This window comes from Mycteria americana, chromosome 18, assembly GCF_035582795.1.
Source record: "Mycteria americana isolate JAX WOST 10 ecotype Jacksonville Zoo and Gardens chromosome 18, USCA_MyAme_1.0, whole genome shotgun sequence".
NCBI lineage: Eukaryota > Metazoa > Chordata > Aves > Ciconiiformes > Ciconiidae > Mycteria > Mycteria americana.
The window spans coordinates 3434344-3461876 of NC_134382.1; the positions used below are offsets into that span (position 1 = coordinate 3434344).

The 27533-nt window shown below is 64.1% G+C and overlaps 2 protein-coding genes across 2 annotated transcripts in view; both read left to right on the forward strand.

The window, feature by feature from the left end:
- Positions 1-1471: 1471 nt before the first annotated feature.
- NECAP2 (NECAP endocytosis associated 2) lies at positions 1472-6237 on the forward strand. Its single transcript, XM_075520527.1, has 8 exons — positions 1472-1625; positions 2301-2401; positions 2506-2610; positions 3084-3165; positions 3750-3858; positions 4246-4423; positions 5189-5273; positions 5724-6237. Exons 1-8 carry the CDS (start codon positions 1519-1521, stop codon positions 5770-5772), a joined length of 816 nt encoding a protein of 271 aa, XP_075376642.1. The 5' UTR covers positions 1472-1518; the 3' UTR covers positions 5773-6237.
- Positions 6238-7860: 1623 nt separating this feature from the next.
- Positions 7861-27533, forward strand: part of CROCC (ciliary rootlet coiled-coil, rootletin) — a 29746-nt gene continuing 10073 nt past the window's right edge. Inside the window, exons 1-25 of the mRNA XM_075520657.1 lie at positions 7861-8041; positions 11363-11514; positions 12330-12515; positions 12602-12685; positions 12782-12873; positions 12955-13120; positions 13775-13881; positions 13957-14163; positions 14240-14336; positions 16030-16125; positions 16263-16409; positions 16486-16685; positions 17332-17493; positions 18062-18206; positions 19569-19937; positions 21448-21641; positions 21724-21851; positions 22609-22760; positions 23240-23341; positions 23412-23546; positions 24549-24680; positions 24752-24990; positions 25819-25978; positions 26058-26225; positions 26916-27252. Coding sequence (XP_075376772.1) covers positions 11380-11514; positions 12330-12515; positions 12602-12685; positions 12782-12873; positions 12955-13120; positions 13775-13881; positions 13957-14163; positions 14240-14336; positions 16030-16125; positions 16263-16409; positions 16486-16685; positions 17332-17493; positions 18062-18206; positions 19569-19937; positions 21448-21641; positions 21724-21851; positions 22609-22760; positions 23240-23341; positions 23412-23546; positions 24549-24680; positions 24752-24990; positions 25819-25978; positions 26058-26225; positions 26916-27252 — 3940 coding nt within the window. The 5' untranslated portion in view covers positions 7861-8041; positions 11363-11379. The remainder of the gene's footprint in view (positions 8042-11362; positions 11515-12329; positions 12516-12601; positions 12686-12781; positions 12874-12954; positions 13121-13774; positions 13882-13956; positions 14164-14239; positions 14337-16029; positions 16126-16262; positions 16410-16485; positions 16686-17331; positions 17494-18061; positions 18207-19568; positions 19938-21447; positions 21642-21723; positions 21852-22608; positions 22761-23239; positions 23342-23411; positions 23547-24548; positions 24681-24751; positions 24991-25818; positions 25979-26057; positions 26226-26915; positions 27253-27533) is intronic.

Below are 27533 nucleotides of genomic sequence, written 5' to 3' on the forward strand. Positions count from 1 at the left end.
GTGACCGTACAAAAAGGCGTGTATGGAAATACGGCTTAAAAAAAAAAACAAACGGTAAAATAAAACTACCTGTGTATAAAAAGAATCCGCTAGAGCATTAATTAGCTGATTAAAGCTGATTAAAGCACCGAGGAGGGTGGTGAGGTGGGGCCGGGCGGGCAGAGGTCCCCTGGGCATCCCCAACCGCCAGTGCTTTTTTTCTTTGGGGGGGGGTGTGTCTTATATTTATCTCCCCCACCACCCCCCCCCCCGCAGGCTGGTGGTCAGGATGGGTCCCGGGGGGAGCGGGAGGGGAGAAGGACATCAGCAATAACCGTAGTCACCGCGCCTTTCCTTAATTATTACTAAAACTAGCTTTTAATGGCCAAAAAACCCGCAAAGCCACCCGGTTCCTCGTGTAGCTGGCCAGTGTTAAAGTCGCTGCCTCCTCCGGCACTGAAATCTCCGTTTCCGGCACCGAAATCACCCGGCTCCTCCGTCCCGGTGACCAGGATACGTCCCGCCCGCAGGCAGGGCTCGGCGGCGTTCCTGCGGGAAGCCCCTTCGTCCTGGAAGGTGGAGGATGAACACGGTACCGCGTGTTTTCACCCCAAAACGTGCGCCGAAGAGAAAACGTTTTATAAATTGTATTTTAAATAAATGTCTTTAAACTTTTAACGACTTTTTTTTTTTTTTTCCTCCTTTATCCCTGTCTCTCGCTTCGGCGGCAGCTCCCAGTGTGAGTAGGTGCTTAAAAATCCGTTAGGAAGGTAAAATCTGGGAGCGTTTGGCCGTAATTGTGCTGGTATTTACCCAAAAAGGGGACATTTTCTCCCATTTTTAGGGTGGCTGGGGAGATGTGGTCTGAGGAGGGTGGGAAGTGGCAGTGCTCGGAGGGAAGATGGGACTCGAAGATGATTCCAGACCTGGGTGTGAGCTGTGACCGTGCTGCCTCTCGCTGTGGAGGATAAAATAAGTGATTTTTATTTTATTGAATTTCTTTTTTTTTTTTTTTTTGCGATGCGCTGGCCTCCTCGCTCGGGCGTTGTGCTGGATAACCGCCAGAGAAGGTGGGCAGAGGCTGTCGGGGTGCCTCCGGCCGAGGCGAGGAGGGGGTCAGGGTGCGCTGGCACCTCCCGCAGGTACTGCCTCCCTTTTCATTCTTATTTTTAATATTATTTTTAATGTGAAATCGGGGGAAAACCCGTGATTTCTGGTGACGGGGAGCTGCTCAGTGGGGAGGAGAGGTGCTGGCAGCGTGCCCTGACAGGGCCCGGGCTGGGCACTGTGGGCACCGTGGGCACCGTGCAGCCGCGTTACCGGTTCCCAGTTCCAGCAGCCCGCTGGGACCAGTTCCCCTCCGCCTCCCTGCACTGGCGCCTCCCACCCGCCAGGGGGTGCCGCCGCGGCGGCGGGTGCGGAAGCGCCTCCCCTCTTTCCCCTCCCCTCCGCCCCGCCGGGGGAAGGGGGCGGTACCATAGAGGCGGGCCGTACCATAGAGGCGGAGGCCAGAGCGGCGGCGGGCGGAGTTCCGCCGCGATGGCGGCCATGGCAGCGGAGGAGGAGGAGTACGAGGCGGTGCTGTGTGTGAAGCCGGCGGTGCACGTCTACCGGGTGCCGCCGCGGGCCTCCAACCGCGGCTACAGGTGGGGCCTGCCCCTCTCCCCTGGGCCCTGTCCCGCTGTGGGGTGCCTCTGCCCCCCCGCCTTGGGTTACATGGCGTCTGTCCCCTCCCTCCCCACAGGGAGTCTGTCCCTCCTGTCATGGGGGTGGGGGTTGCCCCCTCCCCGTGGGGTCCTCTCCCCATAAGGTGCGTGGGTCCTGTCCCCCGCCGTGAGGTGTCTCTGCCCCTATCCCGGCCCCACGCCCCCAGGGGGGCATCTCCATTCCCCCGTGTGTTTTTGGGGCTCCTCTCCCGCCAGTCCCCAGCCTGCACTCAAGGCTGTCCTGGCAGAGCCAGGCTGTAGCAAACGCAGCTCAGCACCTCTGAGAAACTGCTTTCGAGCTGGAGATCCTGCGGAAAGGGAAGCGAAACCTCTTGTGCAATTATTGCCTGGTCCCCGCTGGGACCTGACGCCTGGTTTTGCAGGGGGCCAGCTGGTTTTGGGTGAAACGAGAGGCGTTGCGACGAACCTACCTCGTTCTGCAGCGAGCGTGGGTGCAAGCGGGTTCTCGCTTGCGCTGTGTCGGTGCTGTTAACGAGGGGAGTCGAGAGATGGGCTCCGTGACGTGTTATGGGGGCATTAATAAAATAGGTCGGTGGCGTTGTCTGGGACGTGAGAGGCGGCTCAGACATCGGTCGCCGTTTCCTCTTTCTCCAGAGCTGCAGAGTGGCAGCTGGACCAGCCAGCGTGGAGCGGCAGGCTGCGGATCACGGCCAAGGGCAAGGTCGCGTTCATTAAGCTGGAGGACAAGACCTCGGGTAAGGAGGAGGGAAGGCGACGGCTCCGCGCCTCTTCCTGGGGAGGAAGATGGCACAGAGACGCTACACCCTGCCGTTAACCCGCTCCCGTTTCTCTTTTTCAGGAGAGCTTTTTGCCCAGGCGCCAGTGGAGCAGTTCCCTGGCATCGCTGTGGAGAGCGTGACGGACTCCAGCAGATATTTTGTCATCCGGATCGAAGACGGGAATGGTACCTCATGATATGGGGGGACGGGTTGGGGGGAATCACCTCAGAAAGTCTTCAGTGCCCTCGCTGCTCTTATTTGTGAAGGATTCCTGCTTTCGAGGGCTGAATGTTCCCTGCATACGGTGGCAAAGGGATGAATTATCTCACTCCCACACGCCAGCCGCGCTCTGTCCTTCACCAGGAATACAAACAGTTTAATTTTGCTGCTCGGTGTTAGCGTGAGGACGCCTCTGTATGCAGGATCCGCACCATGATGCCAACCTCTGCTTTGACTTGCTTATATTAATTTAAAAGCTGGTTTTACTAAGCCTGTATGTACAACCAGCAAGCTAAAGGTATCTCCAGTCCCATATCTCCGGTCTCCAGAGTCCCAGCTGCAGCTGGAGGAGGCGGTGGGCACGGGAGTGTGCGGGATGGGGCATCCCCTCCCTCTTCCTCCGCTGCGATCCCAAGACTTGCTCTTCCTCCTTCCCCAGGCCGTCGAGCTTTCATCGGAGTCGGCTTTGTCGACCGAGGGGATGCTTTTGACTTCAACGTGGCTCTCCAAGACCATTTTAAGTGAGTTCGTGCCTCTCCCTGTGTCTTCTCAGCTCGACTTTTTTTGCGGGTGTCCACCAGAAACGGGGGAGAGGAAGCTGTGAGCTCCTGTTGCGCTTGAGCAGGCAAGCGTGGCGTAAAGCGGTGGAAACGCCTGTTTCTCTGCTCAGCCTTTGTGCACGCAGCTCTCCCTCTCTCAAATATTTCCTAGCCTGTATTACTAGGATCCCAAACTGGGCTTCCCAGTCCAAAATTGGGCAAATTCCCTCATTTCTTTCCTGCTCTTCACGTGCCATCGGTAAGGGGCTGCTCCTGAGGGACTGGGATGCTGCTCCAGCTGCTGGCCGGTGGTGGGGCTTTGGGGCAGGATGGAACGCGCTGCTGGCTGGAGGATCCCTGCGGCTCGAGCACTGACAGCCGCTGGTAGGAATCATTCCCCTGGCGCTGCCCACGTCGTGTCGCTCTGTCAGGCAAGGTTTCAGATCGCATCCAGTGCCTGTAAAGAGCTGCTGCCAGGCAGAGGGGATGATCTTGGGCAGGATTTGTCCGGGAGAGCCTCGGGCTGGTCCTTGACGTGTCCTTTTCTGCTTATTTAATTCCTGCAGATGGGTGAGGCAGCAGAGCGAGCTGGCCAAACAGGCCGAGAACCCTGATCAGGGACCCAAACTGGATCTGGGCTTCAAGGAGGGGCAAACCATCAAACTCAACATAGCGGTGAGGGGCTTTTCCAGCTAAATCCACTCCTGACCTTTCCCTTGGGTAGCGCAAGAGGAAGTAGCGGCTTTGCCTTGAAATCCCTGTGCGGGGGGAAGCCCGCTGCAGAGCCCTTCCTGATAACGCTGCGTGCAGTGATTTCCAGAAGGGCTGTATTGCAGTTCCCAGTTACAGAACCGGGTCTGTAGGTTCACGGTGGGGATTTGCAGGTAAAAAATGTCCTTGGTTTGACCCCTCTTGCTCCTCCAGCAATGGGACGTCGCAGCACAGCAGTTTTTTTCCCCAGGATAAAGCAATTTGGCTTTGTGCAAGCCGTGGCTGGGAGGAATCATGCTCCAGCTCTGGATTTAAACGTGATACCACCCAAATTTCCCTCTCTTCTTTCAGAACATGAAGAAAAAAGAAGGAGCAACGGGGAACACCAGGCCGCGTCCCGTGGGTCCTGGGGGCCTGAGCTTGCTCCCACCACCTCCCGGAGGAAAATCTTCCGCTCCGGTTTGTCCTTCCGGAGAGCGGCCCTCTTCACTCTCCGTGCCTGCCCAGCTCCCGGGCACCCCCATCACAGGTCCGTGGTCACACAGCGACGACTGTAAAGCTCTTTAGAGTCAGTTTTATCCATCAAAGTTATATAAAATAGCATCCTGGCTTGTATCAGCACTAGCGTGGCCAGCAGGAGCAGGGCAGTGACCGTGCCCCTGCACTGGGTACTGGTGAGGCCGCACCTCGAATGCTGTGTTCAGTGCTGGGCCCCTCACTCCCAGAGAGACATTGAGGGGCTGGAGCGTGTCCAGAGAAGGGCAACGGAGCTGGGGAAGGGTCTGGAGCACAAGGCTGATGGGGAGCGGCTGAGGGACCTGGGGTTGTTCAGCCTGGAGAAAAGGAGGCTGAGGGGAGACCTCATCGCTCTCTACAACGGCCTGAAAGGAGGCTGTAGAGAGGTGGGGTCGGTCTCTTCTCCCAGGTCACAAGTGATAGGGCGAGAGGAAATGGCCTCCAGTTGTGCCAGGGGAGGTTTAGACTGGATATGAGGAAATTTTACTTCACCGAAAGGGTTGTCCAGCATTGGACCAGGCTGCCCAGGGCAGTGGTGGAGTCCCCATCCCTGGAGGTATTGAAAAGCCGTGTAGATGTGGTGCTGAGGGACATGGTGTAGTGGTGGGCTGGGCAGTGCTGGGTTAACGGCTGGACTTGATGATCTTAAAGGTCTTTTCCAACCTAAACGATTCTATGATTCTAAGTTGGGAAAACAGAGGGGGAATCTGGGAATAAGAGTGGGAAATGACTCCTGTTGTTTGTTTTCTCTCTTCCCAACTTTCCTGGCTGCCGACAGACTCCCTCTTGTCCTGGCCGCAGCCCGCTGCTGCTCCCTCTGCTGCTGCTGCCGACGTCTGGGGAGACTTTGCCAAAGCTTCGGGGTGAGGCTGTGTGGGGTTTGTGTGTGGCACGAGTGATCCCCGCAGCGTTAGAAAACCCCCAAATCCTGCTGGTTTTGCAGCATGAGTGGTCCCCGCAGCGTTAGAGAACCCCCATCCGGACCAAATCCCGCTGGTTTTGCTGCAAACCCCTGCTGGGGCGGGGGCACCGCTCCATCCAAACACCCCTTTGGGATTTAAAAGCAGCTCTGACAGCGCGTGTTGCAAATTCCCCGAGCTCAGTGCAGGTCCGTGGGCGCTGCCTTCCTCTTCCTCCCAGCGCCAGCAGCATGCCCCGTCTTCCTCTACTGCTCCGGGCTGCTCTGTGCAGCGGGGAGAGTTTTGGGGTGACCCTGGAAGACCCCTTCGCGGCTGCCCAGCTCCCTCCCTGCGTGCCGCAGTCCCTTTCAGGGTCTAAACCCTCTTTTTTCCCCTCGTTTTCTCTCTCTCCAGGTCGGCTTCTAACCAGACTCAGGCGAACGCAGGCTGGGTTCAGTTCTGAACTGCACCCACGCGGGTGCTGGGATCACTGCGATTCCTTCAGGACCAAAGCAGGGGCTTTGGGACGCCCCGCTCCTGCCCTTAAATCCCCCCCCCCCAGCATCAAAATGCTGAACTAAGTGCCAGAGAGCAAACGAACACGTGCCTTAAAACACTCCACACCAGCGCCCTCCGCCTTGGGGGGCCTTTTATTTTCTATTTGGATCGCAGCAAACCTCTGAGGCTTCTCCTTTCTGCAAAAAAAGCCGTCGGCTTCATCGCCTCTCCTTAATAACGAGAGGCTGAGCGAGTGCTCAGAGCAGGACGACTCTCGCTCGCGGCACTGCCCCAATTAAAGTAGTTTTCGCTAAAGGTTTATGCGGTAGAATCTCCTCGGAGACTTCTCTGCTTTCTCCTCGCGTATTTGGGCTGGATAAATCCTTCCCTTGGCGGGGAGCATCCTCCTGGAGACATCTCGCCTGCAAAATCCAGAGGAACGCCCTGTCGAGACACCGAGCGTCGCCCCAATTTTTTCTGAGCGCTTAACTCTGTGGTGCGGGAGGTGGGGAGCCGGACCGCTGCGTTTTGATGCTGAAATTCCTGATTTCTTGCTCTGGGAAGTTTTGTTGTTTTTTTTTTTTTTTCCTCCTCTATTTTGAAGACAGATTTTTTACTTCTTTCTGCGGACATTTTATTAAGTGATATCTGCAATGAAGGACAGAATGGAGTCGGTCTCTTTGACAGAGCTGGGGTTGAGATTCCTCCTTAAACAAATAAATATTTTCTTAGCTATTTATATTAAGGCCTTTCAGTGTACAAAGTCCTGCTTATTTTTTTTCAGTGCCTCGGGTTTTTATTATTTCTATTTCCAAGTGGATGACGAGCGTTTTGGTTTCGGAGCTTAACTTTGCCTGGCAGCAAGTGCGCAAACCCAGGTGAGAGATGTAACACTTCAAAGCGAATAATAAAATGGTTTTGATGCCAAATGTGATTTTTTTTATATATATTTTTTTTTACCCCCCCCCCCCGTGCGGGCTCGGAGGGGCCGTGATGAGCTTTTGTGGTTCCCCCTCCTTGCTGGTGTCGAGGAGACTGTCGGACAGCGAAGCACAACAGACGCTTGTTGCTTAGCAGTGGGTTTATGGTTGTGAAGGACTCTGGGAGGGGAAGGTAAGGAAAGAAATGGGGGGGGGAGGAGAAAATGAGGTTTCTTGTGTCCCCAAAGCCCGGGGGGAGCCTGGAGGCAGCTCCCGCTTGGCCGGAGGGACCCAAGATGCCCTAAATCCTTGATCCCATCCGCTCGCCCCGGCGCTGTCTCCCTCTCGCTGTTCGTCTGCGGCTCTCGGGTAGGAGAGAGGGCTGGGATGAGAGGGGCTGGGAGACGCCGACCCCCCCCCCGCAGGGTGGCTCGGGGTCGGATCTGTGATTTATTTCAGGAGCGGGGATGCCTCCAGCCCCCGGTACGGGGGATTTTGAGCTCGGGTTGGGGATTTACCGGCGGCTTTCCCTGCTGGGGTGGGGGCAGAAAGGCCCTAATTACCCCAGGGGGTAAAATGTGCTGCCCTGGGGTGGCTGCGGAGGCTCCGGCACAGGGGCGACGCGTCCCGGGGGGGTTTAATGCCGCTTTGCCCCGTGGCAACCCTGGCACGCTCCACCCCGAGGCTTTTCCTGCCCGAGCAAACCCCTGGCCTTTAATGAGCTTAACGAGGGCCAGGGCTTAACGAAAGGCTTGGCTTACTCTCTCCAAGCAGTTCCTTTCCCCCGTGGGAGCCAGCACCATCCTGCCTGGGGGGGGACGGCGCAGCAAAGTAAGCGATTTCCACTGATTTGGGGCAGGGGGAAGCGCCGGGCACTGCTGTTTTTTTGTATTTTCCTTTATTTCGCTCGTTCGCCTCTCGCCAAGAGCCTCGCTGGTTGTTTTTATTTACAAAGCCCTGCTTGGCTGGCTTGGGGGAATATTCGGTGATGTTTTTGGTGGTGGATGCTAAAACGTTGCTGCTGGCGGCCTTGCCGGAGGCGTCGGGACCCCCGAGGTGGCCAGGAAGAGGAGGGTCCCCGGTCCCGCCGTCACGCGGGGAGGGGAAGGCGAGGATTTCGGGATAATCCCAACCACGCATCCGCTTTCCGCTCGCAGGCGACGAACCGAAAGGGAACCCCCCCACCCCCCAAAAAAAATCCCAGCGAGGGGCTTGGGGGCGAGGAGGCCGCAGCAAAGGGGTGCGCAGGGCTCGGCGGACCCCTCCGGGGAGCCCATGAGCGAAGCGGAGCCCACGGCCGAGGCTGTGGTGGAGGTGGGTCCCCCCCACAGTGGGAACCGGTGGCTGCTCTCGCGGGAACGGCCACGGAGCCGCGGCAGGGGGGAGCAGCGGCGGGTTTGCGATTGCAAATGGCACTTTTGCGGGGGGGGGAGGGGGGTTTGCAAGTGCAAAGGGCACTTTTGTGATGGCGAATTGCCGCTCCGCAGCCCTTCTGGGATTGCAGCTACGGAGCCGGAGCGCGAGCGCGAGCGCAAACACGCATTTGCGGAGGTTTCGCGGTTGCGAACGTAAACCTGCAGCGGTTTTGTGACTGCAGCTGCAAATCAGCACTTTTGTGATTGCGACTGCAAATCTGCAGTGATTTCCTGGTGGCAAAGACAAATGTGCAGCGGGTTTGTGATCGTAACTGCAAATTTGCAGCGGTTTTGCGATCATAACCGCAAATTTGCAGCGCTCTTGCAATTGCAGCTGCAAATTTGCAGCGGTCTTGTGACTGTAACTACAAATCTGCCGTGATTTCCCGGTGGCAAACGTGAATTTGCAGCGGTTTTGCGATCATAACTGCAAATTTGCAGCGCTCTTGCAATTGCAGCTGCAAATTTGCAGTGGTCTTGTGACGATAACTGCAAATGTGCAGTGGTTTCCCGATGGCAAACACGAATTTGCAGCGATTTTGTGATCATAACTGCAAACTTGCAGCGGTTTTGCGATCATAACCGCAAATTTGCAGCGCTCTTGCAATTGCAGCTGCAAATTTGCAGCGGTCTTGTGACTGTAACTACAAATCTGCCGTGATTTCCCGGTGGCAAACGTGAATTTGCAGCGGTTTTGCGATCATAACCGCAAATTTGCAGCGCTCTTGCAATTGCAGCTGCAAATTTGCAGCGGTCTTGTGATGATAACTGCAAATGTGCAGTGGTTTCCCGATGGCAAACACGAATTTGCAGCGGTTTTGTGATCATAACTGCAAACTTGCAGCGGTTTTGTGATCATAACTGCAAATTTGCAGCGCTCTTGCAATTGCAGCTGCAAATTTGCAGTGGTCTTGTGACTGTAACTACAAATCTGCCGTGATTTCCCGGTGGCAAACGTGAATTTGCAGCGGTTTTGTGATCATAACTGCAAATTTGCAGTGGTTTTGCAATCATAACTGCAAAGTGGCAGTGGTCTTGCAATTGTAGCTGCAAATTTGCAGCGGTCTTGTGATCACAACTGCAAATCTGCAGCAGTCTTTGAGATTGCAACTGTGAATCTGTAGCAGTCTTGCAATTGCAAACAATTCTGTAACGGTTTTGCGATCGCAACCGCAAATTTGCAGCGGTCTTGCGATTGCAGCGGTTTTGTGATTGTAATTATAAAGCTGCAGCGCTCTCGTGATTGCAAACACCCATTTGCAGAGATTTTGCAGTTGCAGGTATAAATCTGCGGTGCTCTTGTGATTGCAGCTGCAAATCTGTAGTGGTCTTACGATTGCAAATGTAATTCTGCAGCGGTTTTGTAATCGCAGCTACGCATTTGCAGCGGCCTTGCAATTGCAAACACAAATCTGCCCAAAACGGGTGTAATCACTTTTGCGATCGCAACTACAAATTTGCAGTGTTTTTGTGATTGCAACTGTAAATTTCCAGCGGTCTTGCGACTGCAACTTCAAATCTGCAGCCGTTTTGCCGTGGCAAACACAGATTTCCAACGGTCTTGCAATCGCGACCGCATATCTGCAGCGGTTTTGCTGCTGCGAACCGCGTCGCTCAGCACGTCTGAGTCGCTGGGGGGGACGGCGTTGGCAGCTGGGGGGGAAAATGCGTTTTGTGGCCTCGGCCGAGCGCGTGGGGACAGCTCAGCCCAGGCGCCCGCCCTGCTGAAAGAACAAAGCAGCTCGTGGCTGCCAAGGGCTCCTTGGCCCCATCCCGGGCCGGATCCCCGTCCTGGGGCCAGATCCCCATCCCGGGCTGGATCCCCATCCCGGGCCAGATCCCCATCCCAGGCTGGATCCCCATCCCAGGCTGGATCCCCATCCCGGGCCAGATCCCCATCCCAGGCTGGATCCCCATCCCGGGGCCAGATCCCTATCCCGGATCCCCATCCAAGGCCGGATCCCCATCCCGGGGCCAGATCCCTATCCCGGATCCCCATCCAAGGCCAGATCCCCATCCCGGGCCAGATCCCCATCCCGGATCCCCATCCTGGGGCCGGATCCCCATCCTGGGCTGGATCCCCATCCCGGGCCGGATCCCTATCCCGGATCCCCATCCCGGGAGTGGATCCCCATCCTGGGGCCAGATTCCCATCCCGGATCTCCATCCCAGGCTGGATCCCCATCCCGGGCCAGATCCCCATCCCAGGGCCGGGTCCCCATCCCGGATCCCCATCCCGGGCTGGATCCCCATCCCAGATTGCCATCCCGGGGCCAGACCCCCATCCCAGGCTGGATCCCCATCCCGGGGCCAGATCCCCATCCTGGGCCGGATCCCCATCCCGGGCCAGATCCCCATCCCGGATCCCCATCCCAGGAGCGGATCCCCATCCTGAGGCCAGATCCCCATCCCGGGGCCAGATCCCTGTCCCAGGCTGGACCCCCATCCCGGGGCCAGATCCCTGTCCCAGGCTGGACCCCCATCCTGGGGCCAGATTCCCATCCCGGATCCCCATCCCAGGCCAGATCCCCATCCCGGGGCCGGATCCCCATCCCGGATCCCCATCCCGGGGCCGGGTCCCCATCCCGGATCCCCATCCCGGGGCCAGATCCCCATCCCAGGCCGGATCCCCATCCCAGGGCCGGATCCCCATCCCGGATCCCCATCCCAGGGCCGGATCCCCATCCCGGATCCCCATCCCAGGCCAGATCCCCATCCCGGGGCCGGATCCCCATCCCGGATCCCCATCCCGGGCCGGATCCCCATCCCGGATCCCCATCCCAGGAGCGGATCCCCATCCTGAGGCCAGATCCCCATCCCGGGGCCAGATCCCTGTCCCAGGCTGGACCCCCATCCTGGGGCCAGATTCCCATCCCGGATCCCCATCCCAGGCCAGATCCCCATCCCGGGGCCGGATCCCCATCCCGGATCCCCATCCCGGGGCCAGATCCCCATCCCGGGCCGGATCCCCATCCCAGGGCCGGATCCCCATCCCGGATCCCCATCCCAGGCCAGATCCCCATCCCGGGGCCGGGTCCCCATCCTGGGCCAGATCCCCATCCCGGGCCGGATCCCCATCCCGGATCCCCATCCTGGGGCCGGATCCCCATCCCGGGCCGGATCCCCATCCCGGGGCCGGATCCCCATCCCGGGCCGGATCCCCATCTCGCTGCTTTCCGGAGCCGCCCTGAGCCCCGTCCCGTCCCGTCCCGTCCCGCAGCGGCCGTGGCGGGGGCCATGTCCTCGCTGCTGTCCCTCCAGGAGGAGAACCGCATCCTGCAGCAGGAGCTGTCGCGCGTCGAGGACCTGCTGGCTCAGAGCCGGGCCGAGCGCGATGAGCTGGCCATCAAGTACAACGCCATCAGCGAGCGGGTACGTCACCGGCCGGCTTAACCCAGACCCCCCCATTTTAACCCCAAAATCGAGGCGATGCAAGCCGTAACCTTTGCGTTCCCTGCGCTCGGCCGGGGAGACGCTGCGGCATCTTGCGACGCCCCGGCCGTGGGAACTTCGCTGCAGCGCACCCGGCTTGTCCGGACGCGTCCCGGCTTGCCGGGGCTTGTCCTGCGGGAGGCACAAAGCCTCCCTACCCCGATTTTATTTATCCCGCGGCTTTTCGGGAAGCGGGGACCCCCCCGCCAGCATCCCTCGCTTTTGCATCCCTTCGCTGTGGCAACGGGGGAAGAAAACGGCTTTGGGCCGTGGGCGGACGCTGACCGTGGCTCCTGAGGAGACCCGAATCGAGGGGCTGCCGGGATTTTTGGGGGGCAGCCCCTCTGTTTGTGCCTGGTTATTAAAAAAAAAAAAAAAAAAAAGGCAAATATCAGGAAAACACGCCAAGGCGAATCGCCACCGCTGCGTCCGAGGGCCCTTTATCCGTCCGCCAGCCTGGTGCAAACCAGGATGTGGCTTTGCTGAACCCCCAGATTCAAAGTTAGGTAATTTTTAAAAGCACCCCCCAAAATTTCCTATTAGCCCCCTCCCTGTGCACGCAAAGAGAGGGGGGGGATGCAAAATTTGGGGGAGGTCTCGGCTTCGGCCGTGTGAGGGTTTGCCGTAGGACCGCCCCGCAGCAATCCGGGATGGGGCGTCGCGCGTGAAGTCGGAGGACGCCGGGTGGGTGCCGGGGGGGTTTAGCACCCCGATGGGTGGGTGGGGTATCCCGGGATCCCCCGCGTCCCATCCAGCTGGAGCAAACCCTGCGGCTGGAGACGGGCGAGCGGGAGGCGGCGGAGAGCCGGAGCTTGGCGCAGCACAACGTCGAGCTGCGGCGGCTGCTGGAGGAGGAACAAGCCGCCTACAAGCGCAAGCTGCAGGCGTACCAGGAGGGCCAGCAGCGGCAAGCCCAGCTGGTGCAGAAGCTCCAAGCCAAGGTAAATCCTTCCCAGGGGACACGGGGACATTTTGGGGACCCCCTCCACCCCGCCCCGGTGTCACCTACCCTGTCCCCTCCGCCCAGGTGTTGCAGTATAAGAAGAAATGTGGCGAAGTGGAGCAGCAGCTGCTGGAGAAGGCGACGGAGCTGGAGCAGGAGAGGCTGACGGTGAGGGATGGTTTTGGGGGGTCCCCCTGCCCCGAACACCCCCCCCCCCCCCCCCCCCAGATTGGGCTGATGGTGAGCGGGCTGATGTCCCCGCAGAGCCAGCTGGATGCGAGCGGCTCGCAGCCGGAGGAGGAGAGCAGCAACGAGCTGGAGAATGCCCTGATCCGGCTGGAAGAGGAGCAGCAGAGGTGAGCGGGGGTCCCCAGGGAGCTGCGGGACCCCCCCCCCCCGGGGCGACGCTCCAGCCCCGTGTGACTCCCCCACCCCAGGAGCAGCAGCCTGGTGCAGGTGAACTCGATGCTGCGGGAGCAGCTGGAACAAGCCAACGTGGCCAACGCGGCGCTGAGCGAGGACATCCGCAAGCTGACGGCCGACTGGGCGCGGGCGCGGGACGAGCTGGAGCAGCGGGAGGCGGAGTGGAGGCGCGAGGAGGAGGTTTGGGGGGCCCCGGGGATGCGGGGGGGCCCGGGGATGCGGCAGGGAGCAGGAGAGGGGGTTGGCGGGGAGAGGGACGCGAGGCGGAGGGATGCGGGGATGTGGCTGGGAAAGGGACGTGGGGCTGTGGGGAGGGACGCGGGGCCGCCAGGAGGGATGCGGGGCCACGGGAGATGTTGCACGGAGAAGAATTTAGGGGTGCAGGGGATGTGGCTCGTGACGGGGGGGGCGATGCAGGGCAGAGGGATGCAGGGATGTGGCATGGAAAGGGGTGCGGGGCCGGCAGGGAGGGACGCAGGGCCACCGGGAGGGATGCAGGGCCATGAGGGATGTTGCACGGAGAAGAATTTGGGGGTGCCGGGGACGTGGCACGTGATGGGAGGGCGATGCAGGGCAGAGGGATGCCTCCCCCGTCCCTCTCCGTGCAGGCTGGAAGGGAATTGGGGTGGGGGGGCCGCGGAGGACAGCGGGAGCGACGGGTGCGGACACGGGGGGCGTCGCTCGGAGATGCGGGGACCAAAGGGAGAGGGATGGGGGGGCCGGGGGAGGCGGGGATGCTGCCTGGGGGGCTGCGTGGGGAGGGCCCCCCACCGCCACGGTCCGGCACCCGGCGGGCACCCGGCCGGGACCGATGCCGCTCTGTCCCACGGGCAGTCCTTCAACGCCTACTTCAGCAACGAGCACAGCCGGCTCCTGACCCTCTGGAGGCAGGTGGTGGCCTTCAGGCGTCACTTCGGGGAGATGAAAACCACCACCGAGAGGTCAGGGGGACCCCGAGGGCGTCCCTGCAGGTCCCCGGGGCCGGCTGGCTGCAATCCCGCATCTCCCGCCGGCAGGGATCTATCGGAGCTGAGCCACGAGGTGTCACGGGTGGGCAGGGCGGCCCACACCGCCTGCCTTCACCTGGCTGCCAACCTGCGGCTGGCCGAGAGCCAGGCGGGCGCCGAGCGGGAGAAGCAGGCGATGCGGCTGGCGCAGCTGGAGCAGCAGCTGGCAGCGCGGGCGCGGGACGCCGACCTGGAGAAAGCCGCCCTCGGCACCAGGTACGGGCAGTTTTGGGGGGTCGCGGGGGACGGGTGCGGGGGGGACGCGCCGCTGCCCGGCGTCTCGCTGCTGCAGGCTGGCAGAGCTGGCGGCGGCCCTGGAGCGCCTGCGGGCTGAGGACGGGGAGAAGGAGCGGGCGGTGGAGGCGCTGACCCTGCAGCTGCAAACCCTGGTGAGCGCAGGGCACGGGGGGTTTCGGGGTGGGACGCGTGCCGAGCCGGCGGCTGCAAGGACGCACGCTGGGGCGGGGTGCGTGCTCAGCTCTGGTGCACGCCGGGGCGCAGCGCACGGCACGCGTCGGGGCGGGATGCGACGCGCAGGGCTCGGCGGGGCAGGATGCGTGCCGAGCCGTGCTGCGTGGCGGGGCACGATGCACGATGCACAATGCACGACGCACGACGCATGACGCACGATGCAGATCAGGGTAGGATGCGCGCCAAGCTGCAATGCACGATGCACACCGGGGCAGGATGCGTGCCCAGCCAGGATGCGCAGCGGGGCGGGATGCACGCCGGGGTGCAGCGCATGATGCACGCCAGAGCACGATGCACACCAAAGCTGGGGGTGCAATGCACACCAAGCCGTGATGCACGCGAGAGCATGCTGCATGATGCACACCAGGGCGCGATGCATGCAGGAGTATGGTGCACGATGCACACCAGGGTGCGATGCATGCAGGAGTACGATGCACGATGCACGCCAGGGCATGATGCATGCAGGAGTACGATGCACGATGCACACCAGGGCGTGATGCATGCAGGAGTACGATGCACGATGCACGCCAGGGCGCGATGCATGCAGGAGTACGATGCACGATGCACGCCGGGGCATGATGCATGCAGGAGTACGATGCACGATGCACACCAGGGCGTGGTGCATGCAGGAGCACGATGCACGATGCATGCCAGGGTGCGATGCATGCAGGAGCACGATGCATGATGCATGCCAGGGCGCGATGCACGCCAGGGCGCGATGCATGCAGGAGCACGATGCACGATGCACGCCAGGGTGCGATGCATGCAGGAGCACGATGCATGATGCACGCCAGGGCGCGATGCACGCCAGGGCGCGATGCATGCAGGAGCACGATGCACGATGCACGCCAGGGTGCGATGCATGCAGGAGCACGATGCATGATGCATGCAGGAGCACGATGCACGATGCACGCCAGGGCACGATGCATGCAGGAGTATGATGCACAATGCACGCGGAGCTGTGATGCACACTGGGGTGCGATGCACGGTGCATGCTGGAGCGTGGTGCATGTTTGGATGCGATGCACGTTGGGCTGGGCTGCACCCTGGGGTGCAATGGATGATGCGTGCTGCAGTGCCATGTGCACCAGGATACGACGCACACCAGGGCGCGACGCACGCCAAATTCTGATGCCGCGCGGCAGACGATGCACGGCAGGGTGTGATATATGATGCACGCTGAGCCACGATGCGCGCCAGGGCGTGGCGCATGCCAGGGCGTGATGCTGGGGTGCAATGCACGATGCACCCCAGGTGTGATGCGTGCCAGGGCGTGATGCACGATGCACCCCGGGATGCGATGTGTGCGGGGGTGCAATGCACGATGCACCCCAGGGTGTGATGCATGCCAGGGCGTGACGCACGATGCACCCCAGGGTGTGATGCATGCGGGGGTGCAATGCACAATGCACCCCAGGGTGTGATGCCCGCCGGGATGCGATGCGTGCAGGGGTGCCATGCACGACGCATGCCAGGGCAAGATGCACGATGCACCCCAGGGTGCGATGCCCGCCGGGATGCGACGCGTGCAGGGGTGCGATGCACGACGCGCGCCAGGGCGTGCGTGATGCCCACCGGCCACGCCTGACGCCGCACCGGTGGGCTTTGCAGGAGGCCTCGCGCGCCCAGGAGCCGTCGCCAGCGGAGGTGGAGGCCTTGCGCTCGGAGGTGGAGCTGCTCCGTCAGACGCTGCAGGACATCACCCAGGTGCTGGGGGCTCCCCCCCACCCCGCAGCCAGGGGGGTCCCCTCCCCCGCCTCGGTTTCCCCCCTCCCCTGCCTCAGTTTCCCCCCCGCCTCGGTTTCCCCTCGGTGACGCGGGGCCCTCTCCCCGTCCCCTCGCAGGCGGTGCTGGCAGATGACCCCGAGCAGCCACCGCCACCCCCGGATTCCCCCTCGCGTCCCCCCGCCTCCCCTCGCCGCAGCCTCTCGCCCAGCGCCGCCGCCGCCGCCGCGCACGCCGCCCTGCGCCGCCGCCGCCTCCAGCTGCAGGTGAGCGCCGGGGGGGCTGCGGGAGGATGACGACGACGATGATGAAGGCTGACCCCCCCCTTGTCCCCCTCCCCAGGACGCCCGGGGCCAGGCGGAGGCCAGCCGGGAGGTGGCCGGGAGCCTGCGGCGGGAGCTGGGGGACAGCGAGAGGCGGCTGGGGACGCTGGAGCAGCAGCTGGAGCAGCTCGGCGCCGAGGCCGGGGGCTGCCGGCGGGCGCGGGACGAGGCCCTGCACGAGGTCGCCCGCCTGCGCGCCGAGGCTGAGGTCCTGCGCAGGTACCCGCCGTCCGTCCGTCCGTCCGTCCGTCCGTCCCGAGCTCCGGCTGTCCCTGCGCTCGCGTCCGCGTCCCCGTCTGTCCCTCTGCATCCTCGCGCCCGTTCGTCCCTGTGCACCCTGACCCGTCTGTCTGTCCGTCCGTCCGTCCCTGTGTGTCCCTGCGTGTCCATCCATCCCCCTCTGTCCTGGCCTGTCCACCTGTCCATCCATCCCTGTATATTTATATCTGTATGTCTGTCCATCCATGAGCATCCCTGCACATCCCTCCATCCTGGTGCACCCCCCCACATCTGTCCATCCGACTGCCCACCAACGTCCGTCTGTCTGTCCGTCTGTCCACCTGTGTCCATTTGTCCATCCATCTGCCCACCCGCGTCCGTCTGCACACCTGTGTCCATCCATCTACCCACCCATGTCCGCCTGCCCACCCGTGTCCGTCTGTCTCCCTGTCCCTGTCCCCCTGCCCACCCATGTCCATCTGTCCCCCTGTCCCTCTCCCCCTGCCCACCCATGTCTGTCTGTCCCCCCGTCCCTCTCCCCCTGCCCACCCGTGTCTGTCTGTCCCCCCATCCCTGTCCCCCTGCCCACCCGTGTCTGTCCATCCCTCCCTGTCCCCCTGCCCACCCGTGTCCGTCTGTCCGGCAGGGAGCGGCTGCGGGCGGAGGAGGCGCTGGCAGGGGAGCAGCAGCGGGCGGGCGCCCTGCAGCAGGAGCGGGCGCAGCTGCAGCGCCGGGGCGAGGGGCTGGAGGACGCCCGGGACGAGGCCGCCCGCGCCGCCGAGGCCGCCCGGCAGCAGCTGGAGCGCAGGTGGGGGCGCGGGGGGACGCGGGTGGGCGCTGCCGGCCCCGGGGTGCTGCGCCGCGGCGGGTGCTGCGCCGCGAGAGGGGTGCTGCGGCACGCCCGGCCCCGAGGGGGTGCTGCAAAATCGCCGTGGGTCCCCTGCAACCTCCCCCCAAATCTGGGTGCTGCCACCTTGGCCCCCCCCCCCCCCAAATTGGGTGCTGCACCCCCACAGCAAGTGGGTGCTGCAGAATCTCAGTGGGTCCCCTGAAGCCCCCCCCGAGGGCGTCCCGAAGCCCCCCCCGCCCCCCGGTGGGTGCTGCCACCCTTCCAACGGGTGGGGTGCAAAACTTCAGTGGGTGCTGCCACCCCCCAAGTGGGTGCTGCACCCCCTGCCCCAAGTGGGTGCTGCAAAACAGTGGGTGCTGCAACCCCTGCCCCAAGTGGGTGCTGCAAAACAGTGGGTGCTGCACCCCCCCCGCCCCAAATGGGTGCTGCAAAACAGTGGGTGCTGCACCCCCTGCCCCAAGTGGGTGCTGCAAAACAGTGGGTGCTGCACCTCCCCCCCCCCGGTGCCTCCCACGGGTGCCGGCAGCCAGCAGCAGGTGGAGGAGCTGGAGGCGCAGCGGGCAGGGGCGCAGCGGGAGCTGCTGGAGGCGCGGGAGGCGCTGAGCCGGGCGGCGCTGGAGGCCGAGGTGGCGCGGGGCGAGCGGGAGGCGCTGGCCGAGGCGCTGGGCAAGGTGGGTGCCCCCATCCCCCCTCGCGCCCTCGTGCGGTGGGTGCACCCCGTGCAGCAGGCTCACCCCTCTGCGCTGGCTGTACCCCCCGTGCAGCGGGAGCATCCCCATGCAATGGGTGCAACCTCTAAGCAAGAGGCACAACCTATGCAGTGGGTGCAACCCCCATGCAGCGGGTACATCCCCATGCAGCGGGTGCAACCTCTAAGCAACAGGCGCAACCTCTGCAGTGGGTGCATCCCCATGCAGTGGGTGCATCCCCATGCAGCGGGTGCAACCTCTAAGCAAGAGGTGCAACCTCTGCAGCGGGTGCAACCCCATGCAGCGGGTGCAACCCCCCCCATGCAGCGGGTGCAGCCTCTAAGCAACAGGCGCAACCTCTGCAGCAGGTGCAACCCCATGCAGCGGGTGCAACCTCTAAGCAAGAGGTGCAACCCCCATGCAGCAGGTGCAACCCCATGCAGCGGGTGCAACCTCTAAGCAAGAGGTGCAACCCCCACGCAGCGGGTGCATCCCCATGCAGCGGGCGCAGCCTCTAAGCAGCAGGCGCAACCTCTGCAGCGGGTGCAACCCCCACGCAGCGGGTACATCCCCATGCAGCGGGCGCAGCCTCTAAGCAGCAGGCGCAACCTCTGCAGCGGGTGCAACCCCATGCAGCGGGCGCAGCCTCTAAGCAACAGGCGCAACCTCTGCAGTGGGTGCAACCCCCATGCAGCGGGTACATCCCCATGCAGCGGGTGCAACCTCTAAGCAACAGGCGCAACCTCTGCAGTGGGTGCATCCCCATGCAGTGGGTGCATCCCCATGCAGCGGGTGCAACCTCTAAGCAAGAGGTGCAACCTCTGCAGCGGGTGCAACCCCATGCAGCGGGTGCAACCCCCCCCATGCAGCGGGTGCAGCCTCTAAGCAACAGGCGCAACCTCTGCAGCAGGTGCAACCCCATGCAGCGGGTGCAACCTCTAAGCAAGAGGTGCAACCCCCATGCAGCAGGTGCAACCCCATGCAGCGGGTGCAACCTCTAAGCAAGAGGTGCAACCCCCACGCAGCGGGTGCATCCCCATGCAGCGGGCGCAGCCTCTAAGCAGCAGGCGCAACCTCTGCAGCAGGTGCAACCCCATGCAGCGGGTGCAACCTCTAAGCAAGAGGTGCAACCCCCATGCAGCGGGTGCATCCCCATGCAGCGGGCGCAGCCTCTAAGCAAGAGGTGCAACCCCCGTGCAGCGGGTGCATCCCCATGCAGCGGGCGCAGCCTCTAAGCAGCAGGCGCAACCTCTGCAGCGGGTGCATCCCCATGCAGCGGGCGCATGCCCCACGCGCCCGCGGGCGTTGCGCGGGCTCCGTCCGACCCCTCCTCACGGCCGGCAGGCGCAGGGCAGCTGCGGGGAGCTGGCGGCGGCGCAGCGGGCGGCGCGGGCCGAGGAGGCCCGGCTGCGGGACGCCCTGGCCAAGACGAGCGAGCTGGCGGCCGGGCTGGCGCGGGAGAAGACGGAGCTGAGCCGGGCCCTGGCGCGGCTGGAAGAGGAGCGGGAGAGCGGCCGGGGCCGGCTGCGGGAGCTGGGCCGGGAGCTGGCGCTGCTGCGGGGGCGGCTGGAGCGGGGGCGCCGGGCCGGGGCGGCCGAGCGGCAGGGCCTGGAGCAGGCCCGCAGGGCGGCCGAGGAGGGCTGCCGGGGCCTGCGGGCGGAGCTGCGGGCGCTGCGGGGCCAGCACCTGCGCCTGCGCCAGCACCTGGGGCAGGTGGGTGACGGGGAGGGGCGGGGGGCGGCTGGGAGGGTGCAGGGGGCTACTGGGATGGTGCAGGGGGTAACTGGGAGGGTGCAGGGGGCTACTGGGATGGTGCAGGGGGTAACTGGGAGGGTGCAGGGGGCTACTGGGAGGGGTGGGGAGGGTGCAGGGGGCAAGTGGGAGGGTGCACGGGGCAAGTGGGAGGGTGCAGGGGGCTACTGGGAGGGGTGGGGAGGGTGCACGGGGCAAGTGGGAGGGTGCAGGGGGTAACTGGGAGGGTGCAGGGGGCTACTGGGAGGGGTGGGGAGGGTGCACGGGGCAAGTGGGAGAGTGCACGGGGCAAGTGGGAGGGTGCAGGGGTAACTGGGAGGGTGCAGGGGGCTACTGGGAGGGGTGGGGAGGGTGCAGGGGGCAACTGGGATGGTGCAGGGGGCAACCAGGAGGGGTGAGGACGATGCACGAGGCAAGTGGGAGGGTGCACGGGGCAAGTGGGAGGGTGCATGGGGCGACTGGGAGGGTGCAGGGGGCTACTGGGAGGGGTGGGGAGGGTGCACGGGGCAAGTGGGAGGGTGCAGGGGGCTACTGGGAGGGGTGGGGAGGGTGCACGGGGCAAGTGGGAGGGTGCACGGGGCAAGTGGGAGGGTGCAGGGGGTAACTGGGAGGGTGCAGGGGGCTACTGGGAGGAGTGGGGAGAGTGCAGGGGTAACTGGCAGGGTGCAGGGGGCTACTGGGAGGGGTGGGGAGAGTGCAGGGGTAACTGGGAGGGTGCAGGGGGCTACTGGGAGGGGTGGGGAGAGTGCAGGGGTAACTGGGAGGGTGCAGGGGGCTACTGGGATGGTGCATGGGGCAACTGGGAGGAGTGGGGAGAGTGCACGGGGCAAGTGGGAGGGTGCCGGGGGTAACTGGGAGGGTGCAGGGGGCTACTGGGAGGGGTGGGGAGAGTGCAGGGGTAACTGGGAGGGTGCAGGGTGCTACTGGGAGGGGTGGGGAGGGTGCCAGGGATAACTGGGAGGGTGCAGGGGGCAACTGGGAGGGGTGAGGAGGGTGCACAGGGTAACTGGGAGGATGCATGAGGCAACTGGGAGGGGTGGGGAGGATGCACAGGGTAATTGGGAGGATGCGTGAACTAACTGGGAGGACCATGGCGGATGTGTGAGGCAACTGGGAGGATGCATGGGGCAACTGGGAGGACCGTGGTGGATGCGTGGGGCAACTGGGAGGACGCGTGGGGCAACCGGGAGGATGCACGAACTAACTGGGAGGACCGTGGTGGATGCGTGGGGCAACTGGGAGGATGCATGGGGCAACTGGGAGGACCGTGGTGGATGCGTGGGGCAACTGGGAGGACGCATGGGGCAACCGGGAGGATGCACGAACTAACTGGGAGGACCGTGGTGGATGCGTAGGGCAACTGGGAGGATGCATGGGGCAACTGGGAGGACCGTGGTGGATGCGTGGGGCAACGGGGAGGCTGGGCGGGGTACTGGGCGGTGGGGACGTGCCGACGCCGCGGCCCGGGCAGGCGGTGCAGGAGCAGAGCGCGGCGGGCGAGGCGCTGGCGCAGGCACGGGGGGAGCAGGAGCGGCTGCGGGAGGAGCTGCTGCGGCTCGGCCGGGCCCGCGAGGGGCTGGCCAAGGAGGGGGCCAGCCTGGCCGTCCAGCTCGCGGCCGCCCAGCGCCACGGCCAGGATCGGGCCCAGGAGGCGGCCGGGCTCAGGTGGGTGCCGGCGGGGGTGCGAGGGTGTCCGCCCCGCCCCGGACCCGGGGTTTCGGCAGCGTGGCTGGCGGCGTTTCGGCAGGTCGGAGAAGGAGGGGCTGGAGAGCAACGTCTTCCAGCTGCAGCAGCAGCTGGCCCAGCTCGACACCCGCAACCAGCAGCTGGAGGCCGAGGGCCGGGCCCTGCTCCAGGCCAAGGAGGCGCTGGAGGGTGAGGGGTCCGGCCCCGGCCCCCGCTCTGTCCCCATCGCCCTGGCCATCCCCACCCACCCTTATCCCCAGCCCCTTCCGTTCGCATCCCCATCCACCCTCATCTTCATCCCCATCTTCATCTATCCCCATCCACCCTCATCTTCATCCCCATCTTCATCTATCCCCATCCACCCTCATCTTCATCCTCATGCATCCTCATCCCCATCCACCCTCATCTTCATCCCCATCTTCATCTATCCCCATCCACCCTCATCTTCATCCTCATGCATCCTCATCCCCATCCACCCTCATCTTCATCCCCATCTATCCCCATCCACCCTCATCTTCATCCTCATGCATCCTCATCCCCATCCCCTTCCATCCCCATCTTCATCCTCATCCCCATCTTCATCCTCATCCCCATTCCCATCTATCCCTCTCCATCCCCATCCGTCCCCATCTTCATCCTCATCCCCATCCCTCCTCATCTCCATCCCCATCATCCTCATCCCTTCTCATCTCCATCCCCTTCCATACCCATCTTCATCCTCATCCTCATCCCTCCTCATCTCCATCCCCTTCCATCCCCATCTTCATCCCCATCCCTCCTCATCTCCATCCCCATCCATCCCCATCCACCTGCAACAGGGTCACAACAAACCCTCCGCCACTGCATGTCCCCCCCCCCCCCCCCATGTCCCTGCCCATGTCACTTAACCCACACCCACACTGCCCTCCCGGGGGGGTCCCCGCTGATGAAGGGGGGGTCCCCACAGCGGAGCTGGGTGCCGCGCGGCTGGAGCGGGACCGGGAGCTGCAGGCCCGGCAGCAAGCGGTGGCAGCGGCCGAGACGGCGGCGGTGACGGCGGCCCTGCAGAGTGCCCGCGACGCGCACCGCGACGAGCTCGACCGCCTCCAGCGCGAGAAGGTGGGCACCGGGGGGGATGCTGTTTTTTGGGGTGTGATACTGATTTTGGGGTGTGATGCTTATTTTTTGGGGCGCAATGCTGATTGTTGGGGAGCAATGCTGATTGTTGGGGAGCAGTGTTGATTCTTGGGGTGCAATGCTGATTCTTGGGGTGCGATGCTGATTGTTGGGGAGCAGTGTTGATTCTTGGGGTGCAATGCTGATTCTTGGGGTGCAATACTGATTCTTGGGGCACGATGCTGATTCTTGGGGTGCGATGCTGATTGTTGGGGAGCAAGGCTGATTCTTGGGGAGCAGTGTTGATTCTTGGGGTGCAATGCTGATTCTTGGGGCGCAGTGTTGATTCTTGGGATGTAATGCTGATTCTTGGGGTGCAGTGTTGATTCTTGGGGTGCGATGCTGATTGTTGGGGTGCAGTGTTGGTTCTTGGGGTGCGATGGTGACTTTTGGGGTTCACTGGTGATTTTTGGGGGGAGCAGGAGGAGCTGGAGGCCGAGCGGGGCCGGCTGGCACAGAAGCAGGAGGAGCTGGCGGCCGAGCTGGCGGCGACGCAGCGGCAGCGCGAGAGTGAGAAGCAGCAGGTGGGTGTCCCCCAGTGTCCCCCCCCCGTCCCAGCTCCGGTGTCCCCCCGGCTGAGCCGTGTACCCCCAGGCGCTGGCGCTGCAGGAGGAGGAGAGGGCGGCGCTGGCGGAGACGCTGGGGGGGCTGCAGCGGAGCCTGGCCGAGGCCACGGCCGAGCTGGAGCAGCAGCGGCGCCAGGTCACCGGTCACCAGGAGAAGGAGCAGGTGGGGGGGTGGGGGTCCTGGGACCCCCCCAGAATGGCACAGAGCCCCGTGTGTCCCCCACCGCAAGCCCCCATGCCCGGGCATCCCCCCCCCCTTGCATCCCCGCCCCGTGTCCCCCCCATTGCAACTCCCCATGCATGGGCATCCCCTACGGCTCCCCCATTGCAACCCCCCGTGCCCCCCCCATTGCAAGCCCTCGTGCCTGGGTGTCCCCCGGCACTGCGAGCCCCAGTGCCTGAGGGTTGTTCCCCCCCCCAGCTGCAAGCCCCCGTGCCCAAGCGTTCACCTCCATTTATGCCCAGGTGTCCCCCATGGCCCCCCATTGCAAACCCCCCATGCCTGGGCACTCCCTGTGCCCCCCCATTGCAAACCCCCAATACGTGGGCACCCCCTATGCCCCCCCATTGCGAACCCCCCATGCCTGGGCACCCCCTATGCTCCCCCATTGCAAACCCCCCATGCCTGGGCACCCCCCCATTGCAAACCCCCAATACCTGGGCACCCCCTATGCCCCCCCATTGCAAACCCCCCATGCCTGGGCACTCCCTGTGCCCCCCCATTGCAAACCCCCAATACGTGGGCACCCCCTATGCCCCCCCATTGCGAACCCCCCATGCCTGGGCACTCCCTATGCTCCCCCATTGCAAACCCCCCATGCCTGGGCACCCCCCCATTGCAAACCCCCAATACCTGGGCACCCCCTATGCCCCCCCATTGCAAACCCCCCATGCCTGGGCACCCCCCTATTGCAACCCCCAATGCCTGAGGCTCACCCCTTGCGAGCCCCCTCCGCTACACCCCCCCTTGCACCCCCCCCCAATGACCCCCCTTCTTGCAGCCCCCTAATTACAAGCCCCCCATCTCCCCCTTGCAAGCCCCCTGGTGACGGGGATGCTCGGCTACCACACCTATCGCCATCCCTGCACCATCCCCATTGCAAACCCCCCCCGGGACCCCCACACTGCGGGGGGGGCTCAGAGCTCCGTACCCTCCCCCCCGCAGAACCTGGCTGCGGAGCTGCGCAGCCTGCGGGCGCAGGCGGAGGAGACGGCAGCGGCCCACGAGCGGGAGGCGAAGACTCTCCGCGAGCGAGCGACGGCAGCGGCCAAGCAGCGGGACGGTGCCCTGCGGGAGGTGAACCCCTCCCCAGACCCCTTCCCTCGCCCCCAAACGCCCCCCCTAAACCCCGGCCACCCCGGCTGCAGGCAGAGGAGGCGCGGGCGCAGCTGCGGCTGGTGGCGGAGGCGCGGGCAGCGGGGCGGCGGGAGCTGCTGCAGGCGCAGCGGGAGGCCCGGGAGAACCGGGAGAGCTGGGAAGCGCAGCGGCGGCAGGCGCAGGAGGCGCGCCGGGCCCTGGGAGACGAGGCGAGGGAGAAGGAGGCCCTGCGGCACTCCAACGAGGAGCTGCGGGCCGCGCTGCGGCGTGCCGAGGGCGAGCGCATCAGGTGATGCTCAGGGTCGGGGGCTGCGGGGGGTAGCGCGATGTTTTGGATGCTCGGGGTCAGGGGGATGCTCGGGACAGGAGGATGCTCAGGCTGGGAGATGCAGGGGGTGGGGGGATGCTTGGGACAAGGGGATGCCCAAGCTGGGACTTAGGTGGGGCGGTGCAGCGCCTTGGAGGGCGATGGTCGGGGTCAGGGTGACGCTCAGGACAAGGGGATGCTCAAACTGGGAGATACACGGGGCGGTGGAACGTCTTGGAGGCTGATGCTCAGGGTTGGGGGATGCATGGGGTAGTGCGATGTTTTGGATGCTCGGGGTCAGGGTGATGCTCGGGACAGGAGGATGCTCAACTTGGGAGATACACGGGACGGTGGGATGTCTTGGAGGGGGATGCTCAGGGTCGGGGGCTGCAGGGGGTAGCGCGATGTTTTGGATGCTCGGAGTTAGGGCGATGCTTAGGACAAGGGGATGCTCAGGCTGGGAGATGCAGGGGGTGGGGGGATGCTCGGGACAAGGTTGATGCCCAAGTTGGGACTTAGGTGGGGCGGTGCAGCGCCTTGGAGGGCGATGGCTGGGGTCAGGGTGACGCTCAGGACAAGGGGATGCTCAAACTGGGAGATACACGGGGCGGTGCAGCGCCTTGGAGGGGGATGCTCAGGGTCAGGGGATGCTCGGGACAAGGGGATGCCCAAGTTGGGAGATGCAGGGGATGGTGCAGCGCCTTGGAGGGGGATGCTCAGGGGCGGGGCGATGCCGGGGATGGGGAGATGCTCGGGGCCGGGGCGATGCCGCCGGGGGGGAGCTGCCAGCCCCTTCTCCCCCTCCCGCAGCCTGAAGCGTGCCAACGAGGAGAAGGAGCAGCGGCTGGCGCTGGTGGAGGACGGGCGGGCGGCGGCAGACCGGGAGGTGACGGAGCTGCGGACGACCCTGCGGGAGCTGGAGCGCGCCCGCCTCGACGCCCGCCGCGAGCTGCAGGAGCTGCGCCGGCAGGTGAGGAGGAGGATGGCGGGGAACCCCCCTTCACCCATTTAGGGTGCCGCCAAGCTGACCCCGTCACCTTCTCGGGCAGGTGAAGGACCTGGACAGCGAGAACAGCAAGAGAAGCAAGGAGGTGGGCGAGCTGCAGGCGCGCGTGGCCCTGGAGGAGCAGCGGGAGGAGGAGAGCCGCCGCGAAGCCTTCGGCCTCAGGCAGAAGGTGGCGGAGAGCGAGGCCGGCACGGAGGCTGCCAGGAAGGAGGTGGGGGGGTCCCCCGGCGTCCCCAGCGCCCTGTTGCTCGTGCCCCGCATCCGAAGTGTCCCCATCGCCCCGCGGCGCGGTACCCTGTGTATCTAGGTGTCCCTGTCCCCTCTCCCCGTAGCTCGGTGCCTGTTGTCCCCAAGCAGCCCCATCGCCCCATCACGAGTGTCCTGTGTCCCTGGGTGTCCCTGCTACTCCGTTGCTTGATGCCATGTCCCTGGATGCCCCCGTCACCTCACTGCTCGGTCCCCTACGTCCCCATCACCCCACCGCTCTCTGCGCTGCATCCCTGGGGGTCCCTTGCATCCCCCGTTGCTCTGTCCCTTGCATCCCCATCGTCCCCTTGCTCTGTGCCTGGCGTCCCTGGGTGTCCCCATCACCCCACCGCTCTCTCCCCTGCAACCCTGGGGGTCCTCATCACCCTGTTGCTCCATCCCCTGCATCCCTCGGGGTCTCCCATCACCCTGTTGCTGTGTCCCCTGCATCCCTGGGGTCCCCCGTACCCCATTGCTCCATCCCTGGGGGGTCCCCATCACCCCATTGCTCCATCCCTTGCATCTCCATCGCCCTGTGCTCCATCCCTTGCACCCCATCACCCCATTGCTCCATGCTCTGCATCCCCATCACCCCGGCTCTCTGCGCCCTGCACCCCAGCTGTCCCCATCACCCCCTTTTCTGCCCCCCCCCCAGCTCCAGCACCTGCAGCGGCGGCTGTCGGAGGTGGAGGGCGAATTCCGGCAGCGGGAGAAGGACCTGGCCCACAGCTTGGAGGAGGCTCGCGGCAATGAGAAGAAGCTGCTGGCCGATGCCCGCAACCTGCAGCTGAAGGTGGAGGCGGCGCGGGGCGAAGTGGCCGAGCTGAGCCTGCGCCTGAGCGCGGCCGAGGGTCGGGCACAGGGGCTGGAAGCCGAGCTGGCCCGCGGCGAGGCGCTGCGCCGGGCTGCCGAAACCCGCCTGGGCGGCATCCAGTCCGCCCTACGCCGTACCATGGGCATCGGCCGGGCACGGGCTGGCTCCCCGGGCAAGGGTGAGAGTCCCTGGGGACCCCCGGTGCCCTGTCCCTTGCTTAGGGGAAGGGGATGCATCCCCCTGCGGTGCTCCATCCCCTGAATCCCTGGGGGTCCCCCATACCCCATTGCTCCATCCCCTGCTTCCCTGGGGTCCCCCATACCCCATTGCTCCATCCCCGGGGGTCCCCCATACCCCATTGCTCCATCCCCTGCTTCCCTGGGGTCCCCCATACCCCATTGCTCCATTCCTGGGGGTCCCCATACCCCATCGCTCCATCCCCTGTTTCCCTGGGGTCCC

Excerpts from the sequence above, each read along its gene's own strand:
- NECAP2 (XM_075520527.1), top strand. The coding sequence starts at position 1,519 with ATGGCGGCCATGGCAGCGGAGGAGGAGGAGTACGAGGCGGTGCTGTGT. Across the intron at positions 3,166-3,749 it reads GCTCTCCAAGACCATTTTAA|ATGGGTGAGGCAGCAGAGCG; the intron begins GTGAGTTCGTGC and ends TAATTCCTGCAG. Across the intron at positions 3,859-4,245 it reads CCATCAAACTCAACATAGCG|AACATGAAGAAAAAAGAAGG; the intron begins GTGAGGGGCTTT and ends CTCTTCTTTCAG.